Source organism: Podarcis filfolensis (genome assembly GCF_964270895.1).
Source record: "Podarcis filfolensis genome assembly, chromosome: 16".
In the NCBI taxonomy this organism is placed as follows: domain Eukaryota; kingdom Metazoa; phylum Chordata; class Lepidosauria; order Squamata; family Lacertidae; genus Podarcis; species Podarcis filfolensis.
The window spans coordinates 8908336-8925296 of NC_139620.1; the positions used below are offsets into that span (position 1 = coordinate 8908336).

The window sequence follows — 16961 nt, forward strand, 5'->3', positions numbered from 1 at the left end:
AGGGCTTAACTATGCACTGTGGGAAGAAGTACTGTATTTTTCGCCCCATAGGGCGCACCAGACCATAGGGCGCACCTAGTTTTTAGGGGGGGGGGGAAATAAAGGGGAAAAAATTTATTTCCCCTCCCCAGCCCCAAAGACCAAAGAAGCCAAGACAGCTGTCTTGGCTTTCTCTTTAGCCACGCGCAACCTCTCCGGCCGGGAGAAGCTGCGCGCGGCTTTGTTTTTAGCCGTGGGGCTGGGACAGGGGAAGCCCGAGCTTCCCCCGACCCCAGCCCCCAGAACAGGCTGCTATCCGCAAGCCTTCTGAGCCCGGCAGGAACTCCCGCCGGGCTCCGAAGGCTTGCGGATAGCTGCCTGAAGCCTGGAGAGTGAGATGGGTCGGTGCGCACCGACCCCTCTCGCTCTTCAGGCTTCAGCGAAAGCCTACATTCGCTCCATAGGATGCACACACATTTCCCCTTCATTTTTGGAGGGGAAAAAGTGCGTCCTATAGAGCATAAAATACGGTATTGTCACAGAACTGTAGCACTGGAAGGGACCCAAAGGTGTAGGGGTGCAAATATCCAGAGTGTGGGGGTCAGGTGGGATTGCTATGAGGAATTCTGAAATACAGAGGAAGCCACTGTGTCAGCAATGAAAGCACTGCATTGACTGGGTTTGATTCACTGACAATAGTTTCTGATCGAATCCAACAAGCCTCTGCTTGCTTTCTTTACGCCTGACAGGCACGTATAAGCATTCTAAATACACAGGCCAGCTGCTTCATCCGGCATCCTGGGTCATAAAGATGATAGTTAGCTTTGACATACCTTTCCTTGGTTTTTTTTAATCTTAGGGTCAGGAAATAGTTTCACACGGAGGTGATAAATATGCCTAATCTTTCTTTGCCATCCTTCCTCTCCTGTTTACCACTTGTTTATGACCTCCGGGTTTGCTAAATGCATTCCTCCTTTTAATCCTGTTTTATTTACCCCAGAATGTATGCATGCTTAAATTAGCTCTTTGTAATTTTAACTTTAACTTTGTCCCCACATGAGGTTTTTTTGAAATGCTCAGAGGAAATCTGATTGGTTCTTACGAACACTGTGTAAAAAGTTCTTTTGTGAATAAAACGACCTGGGCCAAGGGGTGGACGTATTATTATTATTATTCGCACTCCTCCCAGAGTCTTGCTGGTCAAGTCTCGTGTGTATTATATTAATCAGAGTCCAGTCCTTCCTTGCTTTGGGAACGCTACACAAAGGGTCATTTTGTTCAACCCCCTCGCAATGTGGGAATCCCAACCTTCAGCTGCCCCAGATAATCCTGCTGGCTTCTAGTGTCATGAGATCGAGAGAGAAAACTGGCTCCCTGTCCACTTCCTCCACACTGTACCTATTTAAGAACCAGCCTGGTCGCCTATGGCAAGTAGGAACTGCATGCAGGTGAGTAAGTTGGCAGAGGAATGCCAGCGCACTAACCAGGGTGGCTCCTAAGTGGTTGGGCATCAGGGCCGCCGCAGCTCCTTCTCTCAAGCGCATATCTACCACGCCTCCCAGGGGGGGCTCCTTCCCCGGAAAGTCATTGTAGTACTGGTGGTCTGGCAGCGGTTCCTCCTCTTCGTCCCAAGCGGAGCCATCAAATCCAGCCATCCTGAGGAAAGAGGGCAGGCGTTGAATGCAAGGGAAGCCCTACTGGAATAGGCCATCATGCTCAGCATCCCCACAGATCCAATCGGATGCCTTAGGGAAGGCACACAACAGGGCACAGAGGCTATAGCCCTCTCCTGCTATTAAAGGTAAAGGGACCCCTGACCATTAGGCCCAGTTGTGGCTGACTCTGGGCTTGCGGCGCTCATCTCACTTTATTGGCCGAGGGAGCCGGCGTACAGCTTCTGGGTCATGTGGCCAGCATGACTAAGCCACTTCTGGCGAACCAGAGCAGCGCACGGAAATGCCATTTACCTTCCAGCCGGAGTGGTACCTATTTATCTACTTGCACTTTGACGTGCTTTCGAACTGCTAGGTTGGCAGGAGCAGGGACCGCCGACCTTCTGATCAGCGAGTCCTAGGCTCTGTGCTTTAACCCACAGCACCACCCGTGTCCCTGCTATTACTACTCTGCAAACAAGTTTTTTTTTTTTTTAATAGGCAGCTAACAAGATACAAGACAGCCACAGGAAAGAAGGGAGCGCAAATTGTCCTTCTTGAAAAATCTCGCCTGATATTTTTCTTGGGAAAAACTGGGGCGGAAATCTCGCTTGAGTGTCCAAGGACCTAATGGCTTCTTTGCCACTAGGTATAATTTTATTTTATATACAAACAGCAGCTCAGAAGGGCTAGGTACCCACAGGTCTAAGCAAGCGTCCAGATTTAGTACAGTCCAAGGTTACATAGAATTGAAAATTTAAAAAATGGCCATGATTTTGATTTAAAGCATGGAACCCTTTGTAATCACAGAACGCATGTCCTTCTCTTCTTGGTTATGTTTTCTTATCGATTCAGTAAATCACATAGCTACATCCTTTTTTTTTTATTGACAATTGTGACAACTAACCTTTCTTTAAAATAAAGATATTTTTTCTTTCATTGTTGTTCTTGCCTACAGTTGTTCAATAAAAAATATTTGAAAAGTGGAGGGAGACTGCTATAAAAAACAAACAGATGCCACAGCATATAAACAGGGAGCTGGAGATTCTGTTCCTTGTCTGAATTTCAGACGGTGTGTGATTTTCCTCTGTAATCGCTATATTATCCAACACTGTACATGCATTTAATATGTGATCCCTGACTGGTTGGGGCATGACTGGTTTGGGAAAGGGGTGGGTGGGGCCCTCCAGGTGTTGCTCGATAAAACCAGCTTGGCCTTACCTGTCATGAGGGGTGACGAGCTTGGGAGGGTTCTTGAGGTACTGTTTGAAGCGCAGCTCAAACGCCTGCCCAATGGTGCTGATCACGTCCTGCGCCAGCCCCTCGGGGCACTCCAGGATGTGGCAGGCTGTTGGGGGGCAGGGAGAAACAGAGTAAGGTAACAGGTTGTATCGGATGCCGTTTAGGGTGCTCAAGAGTAGAAGCAGTGCAAACCCCCCCCCCCCACAATGAAATAAACCCAAGCAAACTGAAAGCGCGATAAAAAGATTGGGATGGGGGAAAAACAGTTACAAACCGACGTAAATACGTTTTGCACACACACATTATACCTATATCTATAAATTTAATGGAATCTAATACTAATTAGAATCTTTTTCTCTCTCTACCCCCCATCTATTTATCTATTCATATCCAAAACGATAAACAAAGCAAACAGCGCATGCTAACAGAATATCAACAAACAAGACATGTAGCTCATAAAATGTTGTCGAGCACCATCACTGATCATTTCTCCAGCTTCTTGTAGCAGCACTAGAAGCTGCCTTCTACCAAGCCTGACCCGTTGGGTTCATCCAGCTCAGGACCATTTACACCGGAGGTGGGGAACATTTGGCCCACAGGCTTAGATCAAGCCCGCCAGGCCTCCCAATTTGGCCCCCACCCAAAAAACCTTGATTATTCTGATTAAAGTGCTTGCTCGTTTTTTTAAAATGCTGCTGGCGTTATTGTGAGTGAGCTGAACACGGTTGCTGGAAAAGCAGGATGCAAATCTGTTAAACCCAGCTGACCTGGCCTCAGGAAGCTGACCCGGCCCCAGGTAGTTTCTGATTGGTGCAGAATGTCTTACCTCTGTGGTTGACAGGGTCTTTGGCAACGTAGGCAACGTACTCGGCCGTGTCCTGGGAAGATGGGAGACTTGATAAATGCCAGATTAAAAAGGGGAGAGAGGGAAGAAGAGAAAGCACCCCACCACTACCCTTCACTGACGCTGCTTTATTTGCTATATCTATCTATCTCCCACCTTTCTCCCTCCAGAAGCTCAAGATCGTGTAAATTGTTCCAACCTGGTTTATCCTAACAACCCTGCAAGGTAGGATTGTGTGTGTGGCCAAAAGTCACAAAGTTTGCTTTGGGAACAAGTGGGAATTTGAACTTGGCTCTCCCCAGACTTCAATGCTACACCACACCAGCTCTCAGTTTCCCTGACATGAAGGAGGGTAATAAGTTATCTGAATCCTGCTGGAGGGGAGAATGGCTAGTCCAGGCATAGGCAAACTCCGGCCCTCCAGATATTTGGGACTACAATTCCCACCATCCCTAGCTAACAGGACCAGTGGTCAGGGATGATGGGAATTGTAGTCCCAAACATCTGGAGGGCCGGTGTTTGCCTATGCCTGGGCTAGTCAAAGGATCTAGCAACTGGGGTGCAGTGGAATGAATATAGTCAGGGCTGCATGGAGTCTGTGCTTGAAGACCCTAAAATTTCCACAGCATGAATCACTGGATTTCTGCAACCTGCATAAGTTATGCGAATGGCGTTAATCTGCATACTTTATACAGGTTCTGCTAGCCACAGGGATAGTCTACGTGTGGCTCACATGCAGAGAGGATGGTACTCAACTAATTTTTTGTGCAAGGGTTAGCATTAATGCAGGAGGTTTTTCCCCATGCGCATCCCACACCGTCTCCAGAAACCCCAGAACAAGGTTAGGGGGCAAACCAGGGAACGGGGAGAACATTCTGCCAGGGACGGAGAAATCCTTAGCCCTGTGTTGAAAACAACCCATCCACAAAACCCTCTCGACACTCACCGGATCCCCTCCGGATGCAAAAGAAATTGATTGCATATGATGGTTGGCGATGATCTAAACAATGGAAGGGAAGGAAGAAGGAAAAATGAGACGCAAAGCACAGCAAAAAAACACAAAGCGAGCTTCCTCCCCGCCCCTTCCCACCCTCCTGAAATTCTTACAGTAAAGTCAAGCTCTCCTGGATTAGACTTCTCCAACCTGATGCCCTGGCAGGGACTGGCAGGACACTGGCAAGTGGGCATCAGGGGAAGGGGGACAGTGGTCTGTGGGGGCCTGTACCAGCCAGGAGTCAAGCATCAGAGGGTGCTTCTCCACCCTCCCCTGCAGCACTGTCGCCCAGAACCAGGAGAGAGCTGAATCAGGAAGAGCAGAAACAGCATCCACACGGGTGCAATCTCTGGCTAAGTGCGCACAGTCCATTAGGGGAAGGTATATAAACTGGTGGAGGGGGAGTCGTCCCCAGTTGCTGCCAACGCCCCCTAGAGCGATGACCCGGGAATAGCTGCCTAGATGCTAGATGGGTGTGTGCAGGTATCAAGAGCCGTAGAAGCAACTGTAAGTGTTATCTTAGACAATAAAGAGTTAATAATAATAATAATAATAATAATAATAATAATAATAATAATAATAATTTTTTATTTGTACGCCACCCATCTGGCTGGGTTTCCCCAGCCACTCTGGGCGGCTTCCAACAAAGATTAAAAATACATCAAAATGTCACACATTAAAAACTCCCCTGAACAGAACTGCCTTCAGATGTCTTCTAAATGTCAGGTAGTTGTTTATCTCTTTGACATCTGGTGGGAGGGCGTTCCAGAGGGCAGGCGCCACTACCGAGAAGGCCCTCTGCCTGGTTCCCTGTAGCTTTGCTTCTCACAGCGAGGGAACCGCCAGAAGGCCCACAGCACTGGACCTCAGCGTCCGGGCAGAGTTAACTCTCTGCTGTGTGCATTCTGTGTCTGGGAAGCACCCCTGACGCGGTTGGCATGGCCAATGGTTGATGGCCATTGTGGCCTAGCAGTAGGTGGAAGGGATGCAAGTTCCCCTTCTCCACATTGGAAGAAGACAGGAATGTGATCAGAGAATTAGCTTAGAGAAGGCAAACAGTGGTCCAGTTCGGGGATAGGGAACGTCTGACCCTCCAGATGTTGCTGGACTCCAACTCCCATCAGCCCCAGCCAGTGGTCAGGAACAATGAGAGTTGGAGCCCAGCAATGCCTGGCAGGTTCCTCAGCCGTGCCTTAGATGCATGTCCCAGCCAATCAGGGATCACGCATTAAATGCATGTGAAGCAGGGATACAGAGATGTTGCTGGACTAGCATGGCCAATGGTCAAGGGACAAAGGGAACTGTAGACCAGCAACATCTGGAGGGTCATAACAAGCAAGGAGGAAGGCTGTCTAAGCCCACGATCCTCAACACCCGTCCGTCAAGTATCCACCCTAAACAGTGTGTCCCAGAGGAGGAGGAGGTTGGGAGGGAAGATATCTCCTCACCTGTTTACAGTCAGACGCCATGAGGTTGAGGCTGCTGGTGGAGATGGTGAGCGTGATTGGCATGCCGGCAAACTTCAGGTTGCTCTTGCCGAGGATGGAGTTCAGCGAGCGGCCGCAGGGCTGCCGAGAGGGAGAGAGACGCACCCCAAGGACGTTAGCAGCAGCACCGGCTGGAGAAGACCGGGATTGAACCTGGGACGTTCTGTGTGCAAACCACATGCTCCATCACGGAGCGATGGCCCTTCTCCGCAAAGCACCCCAGGATTGCCAGGGATTGAACCCGGGGACTTCTACAGGCCACTGAGCTGTGGGGCCTGAAACAGGTCTGGGTTAACCAATCAGCAAAATAAGCATGTGCTTAGGGCATCAAGAGAAAGGGGGGAGCACCACAGAAATTTTCCACTGCCAGATTTCTAACATTAACAGTCACAAATTGCTCGGCTGCGTGTTCCATTTTCTCAGTTGAAGCATATGAAAAATCCCAACAGAACTACTGTGCAACAAAGCAGGCTGGATGCCTCGTCTCTACTAAGTACAGAAGCAGATGTGTTACGTAAGGATCTGATCAAAGGCTTTGCAATTAGAAAAAGCAGGAGAAGATTTTTCAAATATAAATCAAGCGGAAGTAAACAAAAACAAACGTTTTCCATCTTGCCGTAGGTTTCGTTTCATTTCGAAAAATCAAAAAATTATTTTACGGTTTATTATTGTTTCTGTTTTGAATTAGATCTACGGGGGCACCAAAACCTTTTAAGTGCTTAGGGCCTCTAAAGGTCTCCATCCAGCCCTGGACTGAAATCTGAAATCCTAGAGATCTGCTGCCGGCCAGTGCGGACAATACTAAGGTAGGTGGACCAATGGTACGGCTCAGAATAGGGCAGGTTCTATTTAAAAGCAGCTGCTTGTTCAAAACCGTGAGGACTAGGATCTTTATTTCTGTGTATCAGGCAGCTCCCTGTGTTCCTAAGACCCAAGCCTATTCGGGAAGGGTGACTGGTAACCATTGGGACTGGGGGGTGGGAGGCCCACAGTAGGCGGAGCCAGAGCCAAGGACCCCTGGGATTGGCTGTTAAGGAAGGCAGGAAGGCAGGTGACAGGGCTGGGCAGAGAACCCCTGGAGAGCTGCTGCCAGCCAGCGCAGACATAACTGAGCTGGAAGTCTTGGCAATCAATCAATCAATCAGCTCCTTATATGTTCCTAAGAGATCAGGGAGAAGGGTGCACAGCGGAAAGAGGCAAGAGCGAGCCTGGGAAGGCAGAAGGAACAAAAGGGAGATGGGCTGATGACCAAACAGCCCCCTCACCTCCCCACCCTGTGCATGCCCCTCCACTTTCCTCCGCGTCCATTAGACGGGCTGTTATGGTTATCTATTGATCAGCCTCGCCTGCGCCGGGCCTTTATTGCAGCAACTCGGTCCCCATTTCCCAGCCTGAGGGGGAAAGGCGGGGCCGAGGCTGGAGACCTCAAATCAAATCACGCACAGACACATCTGCAAGCTTTCCTGAAAAGCACGCGCGGCTCTCACGCGTCTCACACTCTGGGAGTGTTGCTGTTCCAGCTGGGGTGTGCTGAATGCATCCTCACACCAGCTCCTTTTATCCAAACAAGCCCTTAAGAGTTATTCTGCCCTCTGTGGTTGGTTCTGCCTTGCTTGCTTGGGGATCTTTGAAGACACCACTAGGCCTTGTTCAAACTACAAATTTAAACCACTGCAATGCCAATATAAACAGCCACGGCTTCCCCAAAGGTATCTGACATTTTTAAGGGTGCCTTGGATCGTTAGGAGACCCAGCCCACTCTTGTTGCCCTCCCAGAGATAACAATTCCCAGTGGGAATTTCGCCCCCCATTTCAGAAAAATAGTGATAGGTTAAAAAAACAGACATTTTTACAAGTTACACCCTTGAATATGTGAAATATTGTAGGGTGGTCCCAGAATCATACCCTAATAGACTGGAGCAGTTGTAACTCATTCTCTCTCTGCTGCAGTATACTATATCCATGCAGTGCACTGAAAGGAGAGTGGATTACCACTGGATTACCGCGGAAGGCTGTCTTGCGTGAGGAATCCAATTTGTAGCTGCACACAAGGCAACATACAGTCTGGCAAGATTTTATTAAAGCTTTTTCGTGATACGGTTAAGATAAAGGAAACTAATCCAAATAAAAATAAAAAAGCAGAGAAAGAGAAGCGTTCTCTCTCAAAAGTAGCTCTCAACCCTTGTCTCACACAGAAAGTGGTGCACCGTCCCAGCTCTCACCTGGGAACTTTCCTTTTTCTTTTATTTTCCCTTACCTGCCAATTCCCAGAGTGGTTTAACAATCAATCCTGTTTCCTAGGGACCTCTGGGAATTGTAGCTCTGGGAGAGGAAGAGGGAAGCTTTCTAACAATTCTCAGCACCCGCAATGAGCTGCAGCTCCCAGAATACAGTGGTACCTCGGTTTAAGAACAGTCCTGCTTACGAACGATTTGCTTTATGAACTCCGCAAAACCGGAAGTATCGTCCTGGTTTGTGAACTTTACCTCGGTCTAAGAACGGAAGCCGAATGGTAGAAGGGCACCGGCGGCCGGAGACCTCTTCAGGGAAAGCGCGCCTTGGTTTAAGAATGGTTTCGGTTTAAGAATGGACTTCCGGAACGGTTTAAGTTCATAAACCGAGGTACCACTGTATTTGGGGGGAAAGCCATGATAGTTTCAAAGTGGCGTCGCAGCTCTTGAGATGTATGAGGCGAATTTTGACCACAGATAGCCAAAGAGAAAAACAATGAAGTATTCTCTGTCCACCTCACCTTTCTCCTGCGAATGGCTCCCTTGGCACCAGGCACAGCTTCGCAGACTAGGCCAATAGCCTCCCTGAAGGAAGAGGAGAGAAATGAGGGATGGGTGTACAGAATCTTAGAATTGTGGAGCTGGAAGGGACCTGGAGGCTCAACTGCAATGCAGGAATCTCAAGTATGTACTGGCAAAAAGTGGCAGAAGAGCTCACCTGAACACTCGCCCGTTTTCTTTCATTGAACTGCCCTGCCGGGACAGGACAAAGACCTGCCATCATGTCAAGCAGCCTGTTTTCCCAGCGTGGGCCAACCACCCTGACTTCTTTTGAGGAAGGGCGGTATATAAATTAAATAAATAAGAGGGTGATGGACCAGACAGGCTGCTGGCTTCACCCACAAGGGGTCTTCCCAGGTTCTTAGGACTCTCTACCTTTGTCGTATTGTTATGTCAGGTGCGCATGGGCTCAACCGACCGCTCCCGGTGCAGAAGCACTGTGGAATTGCCCGCCGTTAAGTGAGGGCACATGGGACACGGGTGGCACTGTGGGTTAAACCACAGAGCCTAGGGCTTGCTGATCAGAAGGTCGGCGGTTCGAATCCCCGTGACGGGGTGAGCTCCCGTTGCTCGGTCCCTGCTCCTGCCAACCTAGCAGTTCGAAAGCACAAAGTGCAAGTAGATAAATAGGTACCACTCCGGCGGGAAGGTAAACGGCGTTTCCGTGCGCTGCTCTGGTTCGCCAGAAGCGGCTTAGTCATGCTGGACACATGACCCGGAAGCTGTATGCCGGCTCCCTCGGCCAATAAAGCGACATGAGCGCCGCAACCCCAGAGTCGGCCACGACTGGACCTAATGGTCAGGGGTCCCTTCACCTTCAAGTGAGGGCACCTCTGGACGAGACGCTGCCCTGTCGCTGCTCTGCTTCCTTTGCCCAGCAGGCTACGTTGCCAGCCACCCTAGAGTCGAGAGGTTTCTAAACACACACGCACATCAAACATCCGTCGGTCACCCTTCCACGCAAGCGAGAGCTGAAGGACGCCTTCAGGGCAGGAAAGAAAACCCAAAGAGGATGCAAAGCAAGGCGGATTGGGGGGGCGTGGCCTGGCGAGGGGTGTGTGGTCCCGAGGGCTGGCTAAAGAGCCACATGTGGCCCCTGCAGGCAGCCCGTGCACACACAAACACACACAGTGTGTTTTGTTTGTTTGTTTGGTGTGTGTGTTTGTGTGTCTCCCAGCTCCTTGGTAGCAGAGCAAGGATGGAAGAGGACGTGGGGGAAGAAATCGAGCGAGAGCTGTTAATATTTGATGATGCTGTATAAACGCTTCCTGTCTTTAGCGGATTAATGTTTTTTATTTATTAAAAAAAAAAACAACGCCCGCCGCTGATGGCAGGCTTGAGGCCTGGCTGCTGAAGCCTTTCCATCTCCTGCTGGCTGCTCCCTCCGGTCACCTTTTTCCAGACCCTGCGTCTGCCCGGTAATGGACTGCTTACAGTGCAAACACACACACACACACACACACACACACACACACACACACACGCCTCTCTGCTCCCCCTCCAACTCAGCTTTAACTATTTCCTGCTGCTGCTGCTAAGGGTATGAGCTGGAGCAGCCTGCCTCTCTGCTGGCCTCTGCAGTCAGTTTTGGCTTCCCAAGGCCAGAGTGGCTGGGGCAAGCCGATCAGGTGGGCGGAGTACAAATAATAAAATTATTATTAATATTATTATTATTGAATCTCAGGCATTACAGGCTTGGTTCTTGGGATTTAATTAACAGGGGTGGGGGAGACACAGCTTATATTGCTGCACCAAGGGCCCAGTTTGCATCTGATGCAGATGCACCACGGAATGACTTGGCAGCATCTCGTCCAGAGACACAACAAGTAGCCTCCTTTAATGGTGGGTGACTCTACAGCATTTCTGCACTGGGACAACAGGTTGAGCCGATGAAAAGGCATCACAGAATTATTTGGCCCCCAGCAAAGCCTGGTTGGAAGGACAGTGTCTCATCCAGAGGCACAACAGGCAGCCTCCCCAGACAGTGTGTAATTCCACAGTGTTTCTGCACTGGGAGTGACTGGTTGAGCCAATACACAGCCAATGCAGAGGCGCCACAAAATCAGCTCCCCAACAGGTGCCGGTTGGCAGGAGGAAACCCGGGGCAGGAACTCATCCAGAGATACAAGAGGCAGCCTCCTCTGAGGGCAGGAAAGACTATCGGATCACACCGTCAAGCTAAATGACCTCCACCGAGAAAATGCAGATTGGAAGGAGGCAAACACAAAGCAACAACTCATGTAGAGACACACGAGATAAGCCTCATGCAGAGACATGTGTCTTGATCGTCTCAATGCTCCCTATGCAGCCATACCCAGCACGGTGCAGAGGTACAGCAGAATTCGGCACACGCACGCACACACACACACACACACACAGAGGCAGACATGGAAAGGAAGTAAGCCCAGAGTGGCAACTCACGCAGAGACACAATGGGACACACCCTCTCAAAGCTTACAGCTTTCTGCTTTAGGAGTTAGTGAGTGACAGGAGCGAGGCAGCAGTCAATCACCCAAGTGAGTTGGAGTTAACTCTTTATTAGCAAAAAACAGAGTCTGAATAGGAGTGTCGGACTTAATGAGAACAGCAACTCATCTTGCCCCCATGAAGCAGTTGCAGAGACTGAAGGTTCCCGCCTTCTCACAGCTGCCTAAGCCCCCTCCTCCCCAGGGCTTTCCCCCCAAGCAATCGGAGACTGAGCGCCTGCGTGCAGCCAACCTCTGCTCCGCTCTTTTCATGCCTCTTCTGGTTCTGGGAGACAAGTGGGGAAGGGAGCTTGTCACAGCGGGTGGGAGAGACACCTGTGACTCTTCACCAGCCTGACTTATCTCCGCCTCTTGGCCTCCCTCATCCCACTTTCCTGCCTCCGATTCTGGACTCCTCTCTGCCCCCGACTCTCCCAGCTCACTAAACCCTGTGACCTTTTCCTCTTCCGACACCTCCTCTTTCTGGTCTTCTCCCTCTGACCACTTGCATCGTCGCCCCACCACCAATCCCAGGGCTCTGAGCCTTCTTCCCTTGGGGGTTCCCTAGCTGGTTCCTCCCACCGTTCCTCTGCGTCCAACCAGTCGGTGACCCTGAGTGATTGACTGAAGCCTGTGCGGCGGCACAACATAACTATCCCGTCCGACCTCCCCTGCCCCCCCCCCTGGTCTCCGGACGACTGCGCAGCTCACCTTGTGACTTGAGTCCTCGTGTTGAAGTCGAGAGCGCGCATGGATTGGAGAACTTCCACACAGCCCATGTACTGATGGGAGAAGGAAGAATGGGAGAGCCTGTTAGGTCGCAAAGTCCCCTCTGTTCCCATTCACCCTCATCCCCATCACCCAGATATTATGAATCAATTATTCCACCTCCACCCTGCTCACCTCCCCTTTTTTCCCTAAGGGAACAAGAGGACAGGTAGGGCCCCTGGAAGACTTCCAAGCTGCAGTGTTATCCTTATTAGTCATCACCACCATCACTGAATTTATTTTCTGTCCTCCGCCAGCAGGTCCCAGGGAGGGCGACGACAATTTAAAGCCAAATGCAGCTGCAGGAATAGGGCGATGGGCCCCGGAAACAACCATCTCAGGGGTCAAAGGCTGTATAGTGGAAATGCCAGAGACTCGCTCCTCTACAGGGAGGGAATTCTAGAACTTAGGGGGCTGCCACAGAGAAGGCCCAGTTCCAGGCCACCTCCTATCGTACAGCGAGCCAGCAGTAAATCACACCGAAATTGGAGCTCACTCTATTAGTAAAACCACAGTCTTTACTGGCTGACAGTCAGGCCTAGTGAGCACAGCAGCTTATCCCTGGTCGGTCTTCCCCCCATGAATCTTTTCTCCTCCTATTTGGGGACTTCCCTGGCTTTTTTCTAGCCCACACAGGACCAGTCTGGATAGTTGGCCTTGGTGAAGATTTGACGTTTTCATCCCCAAAAAGTTTTTGATTTGAGTTTCTACTGAAAAGAGGCTGCATTTTAATGTTGTATTTTAATCTTGTTTTTAAGTTGTACTTCAATCAACTGGTTTTTATACCTGGTGTTAGCTGCCCTGAGCCCGGCTTGGCTGGGGAGGGCGGGGTATAAATAAAACTTATTATTATTATTAATTGCCCAGACTGAAAGTCCCTGTCTCCCCCCAGCTGCCTAAGCCCCCTTCTCTTCAGGGATTTCCCCAAGCAATCAGAAACTGTGCCACCGCTCTGCCCTTTTCATGCCTCTTCTGGTTCTGGGAGACCAGGCGGGATGGGAGCTTGTCGCAGTGGGACGGGGAGAGACCCGTGACTCCTCACCAACCCGACTCATCTCTGAAGTGGGTGGAGGAACAGATGTGAATTGTACCTCTGTGCAGTGAGCTAGTTTCTGCACCCAGAGAAACAAACACACACACACACACACACACACACACTGTATCCTTCATCTGGATAAAGCAAACCCAGCTCCCACGACCTCACACACACAGCAGAGCCTGTGAGAAAGAAAGAGCCTCTCCTGGTCCTGATCGCAAAGTGGCGTTTCCAGCTGGTTAGCAACACAGGAAGCTGCCTTGGACCATTGGGCTCAGTATTGTCTGCACTGTCTGGCAGCAGCTCTCTGGGGTTTCAGAAAAGGAGTCTCTCCCAGCCCTTTTGTTGTTGTTGTTTAGTCATTTAGTTGTGTCCGACTCTTCGTGACCCCCTGGACCAGAGCACGCCAGGCACTTCTGTCTTCCACTGCCTCCCGCAGTTTGGTCAAACTCATGCTGGTAGCTTTGAGAACACTGTCCAACCATCTCGTCCTCTGTTGTCCCCTTCTCCTTGTGCCCTCCATCTTTCCCAACATCAGGGTCTTTTCCAGGGAGTCTTCTCTTCTCATGAGGTGGCCAAAGTCTTGGAGCCTCAGCTTCAGGATCTGTCCTTCCAGTGAGCACTCAGGGCTGATTTCCCTAAGAATGGATAGGTTTGATCTTCTTGCAGCCCATGGGACTCTCAAGAGTCTCCTCCAGCACCAGAATTCAAAAGCATCCATTCGATCAGCCTTCTTTATGGTCCAGCTCTCACTTCCATACATCACTACTGGGAAAACCATAGCTTTTACTATGCGGACCTTTGTTGGCAAGGTGATGTCTCTGCTTTTTAAGATGCTGTCCCCTACCTGGGACCTTCTGCACGCAAGGCAGGGGCTCTGCCGACCGAGCTGCAGCCTTTCTGTTGCTGATTGTGGAACAGGGAACAGGAGAGATCCGTTGGCACAATCGCCAGCTGGGCTGAAGAACCGACAGCAAAAACGGCGGAAGGGGCAAGCAGCTGGCACAGGATGTGCCACTGGGCACCTGCCAGGCCGGCTGTGCGCGGTGGGAAGACACAAAGACTTCAGCGACGCCAGCAAGGCGAGGCGAGGCTACCAGTATGAGTCAGAGAAGGGGAAGTGGCAACGCAAGTGTTGCTCGCCAGACCCTGTCTCTGAACGCTCTCAGGGCACTGTTCGTCTTCCAATCCTCTGCCACCCTCCCGGGCGCTCAGAGGCAGCAAACTTGTCGTCTTGCCGAGTCTCCACCCTACGGAGTAGGTTAAGCCAAGGACGCTTAAGGTTCAGGCTCTGTAACGGAGCGGCGATTCAGAAAACAGGACGCTGCCTTGCACCAAGTCAGATGTTCATCCAACTCAATACTGTCTACACTGACTGGCAGCAGCTCTCCAGGGTTTCAGGCAGAGGGGGACAGCCCTACCTAGAGATGCCGGGGATCAAACCTTCTGCAAGCAAAGCAGATACTCTGCCCCTGGGCTATGGCCTTCCTTAAAAATAACCGTAAGATTCCAGTCCTCATGATGCTGAATCGACAGGAAGACATTGGTCCATCGAGCTCAGCACTGTCAACACTGACTGACAGCGGCTCTCCATGGTTTCAGGCAGGGCACCTCTGCCAGCCCAATGTGGAGATGGCAAGAATTAAACATGGGACATTCTGCAAGCCAAGCAAGTGTCCTGCCACCAAGCCACAGCTGCCTCCAAGACATCCGTCTCGAAACGGACCCTGGAGATCACAGCAGAACGCAGGCAAGGAGCATGAAAGGAGGCGTTCCCCTGGGTGGGTTGCAGGGGTTTGCGTGTGAATTTGTTTCCGCATAAATCCGAAAGGATATAAGGGCAGGGGGAGGAAAAGGAGGGGGGTGTTGGAAAATCGGCCCCCTTCCTGTGTTGTACCAGCAATGGTGGTCAAGAAAACATGGACTGGAGACCTGGATCTGGACTCTAGTCCTCCTACCGCTCACCTTCCTCCCATTAAGGGTACAACCAATTGTTCTCTGTACAGAGTCGGCACTGGGGCACCGAGGGCAAAGACACCCCCAGTAACACGGCTGTGTGCCCCTCACCAGACAAAGGTTTCAGTGAAGCTCAAGCCCAGGGCTGGGGGAAAGGTGCAGTGTGGCGTCAGACATTAAAAGGAGTCTGGGTAGCAGCAGGGCATCTGCTCTGTATGCAGAAGGTGTCTTGGGTTCAATCTCCAGGTAGGGCTGGGGAAATACCCTGGAGAGCTGCTGCCGGTCAGTGTAGACAATCCAGAGTGAGATGGACGAACTTGCTATAAGGCTGCTTCCTATGTTCCTATTGAATCAGAAACATGAGGACTAGAATCTTGGTTTATTTTCAGGGAAAGGGCGACAGCTCAGTGGTAAAGCATCTGCTTCGCTTGCAGAATATCTCAAGTTCAATCCCCAACGGCACCTCCGAGTAGGACTGGGGAAAATACCCCTGCCTGAAACCTTGGAGCTGCTGCCAGCCAGTGTGACAATACTAAGCTTGGTGGAGCAACGGTCTGACTCGACAGTTCGGACTCAACTTCAGACCACGCAATGGGGGAACAGCAAGGCATGCACTCTGCACGCCATCAGGGGAATGTTTATTTAGCATTTCTGGTTGCGCTTTACACGCAAGGCAGCCTGTTTCGTTCGCTAGAGCTGGGCCAAACACCAGCCAGACATCGCGATATAGTGATACACCGCAGCGTTGCAAAGCGGTGGGAGGAACAAGCTGCGCTGGGCCCGGCCCCACGAGGCACCAAGGTGAAACCGCCTCAACTTCCTAGGCAGGAGCAGTGACAATATCAGACTTGCGGGGCTCATTCCTCCACATGCAAGGCGCTGGCAGGAGTCCCTCCACCACCAGCACCCGGCACGCCGAGAGGAAAACGGGCTCTATCAGCCACGGCGCCTTGCAGCTTCTTCCTCCCTCAGTTTGAGGGCCAGAGCGCAATGGAGCCTTCACCTGGTGGTACATCGTGGGTGAAAGCGCCATCGTGCTCAGGCCCTCAAACCAGTCCTGGGCGATGTATCAAGACATCACCAAGACCTACCATTTACCTGGGGCAGGTGGGTGGGTGGAACGACCTTCCTGCCAGATAATCTCAGCTTGCAAGCAGCATGAAGGTTCAGAGGTCTCCTCCGGCGCACACCTGAACCAGCAGCAATGGGCTGACCAATCCCTGGACTCCGCCAAACCACAGAGGGATGCCCCAGCCTCCCAAAGCAGAGATCTGGGGCTGGCGGTCATCACAGCCAGAGGCTTGGAAGGGGGGCGGGGGAAGTGGAAGAGGAATGCCGGCCGACTCGATGCGCCTGGCGCATGTGCGCTGTGGCCCGAGGGGTGGACGCTCGGGCGCACGCTTGTCAGAAGCAATCATGTGGCAGAGCAGAAGACCCGGGACAGATGCCTGCCGGGGAGGCCACACCGTCGCAGCTATGCTGGGTGGGCCTGGCTGGCTGGCAGCCTCTGTGGGGAGAAAAGGGCGAGAGGGGCTGTGTATGTCCCCCCCCCCTCATTTCTGCACAAAGAGGCCAGAGTAAGAGGTGGCCCCTGCTCAGGATTCTCTGCAATGCTGCCTTTCTTGGGAGACGGGGAGGAGGGCTGAAGGGAACAGCAGAAACTCTCCTCGGTGGTCTTTTCAACAGCTCCCAACTCAAAATGACAAGTTAAGATAGGAAGCTGCCTCATACAGAGACTTAGGTCAC

At 51.3% G+C, this 16961-nt stretch overlaps 1 protein-coding gene across 6 annotated transcripts in view; it reads right to left on the bottom strand.

The window, feature by feature from the left end:
• Positions 1–16961, bottom strand: part of SHC1 (SHC adaptor protein 1) — a 45133-nt gene that overhangs the window by 7201 nt on the left and 20971 nt on the right. For all 6 annotated transcript variants that reach the window (XM_083591221.1, XM_083591219.1, XM_083591222.1 and 3 more), the window contains 7 exons: positions 12167–12237; positions 8951–9014; positions 6160–6279; positions 4664–4717; positions 3700–3751; positions 2853–2979; positions 1464–1635 (listed from right to left, as the gene is read on the bottom strand). In XM_083591221.1, coding sequence (XP_083447347.1) covers positions 1464–1635; positions 2853–2979; positions 3700–3751; positions 4664–4717; positions 6160–6279; positions 8951–9014; positions 12167–12237 — 660 coding nt within the window. The remainder of the gene's footprint in view (positions 1–1463; positions 1636–2852; positions 2980–3699; positions 3752–4663; positions 4718–6159; positions 6280–8950; positions 9015–12166; positions 12238–16961) is intronic.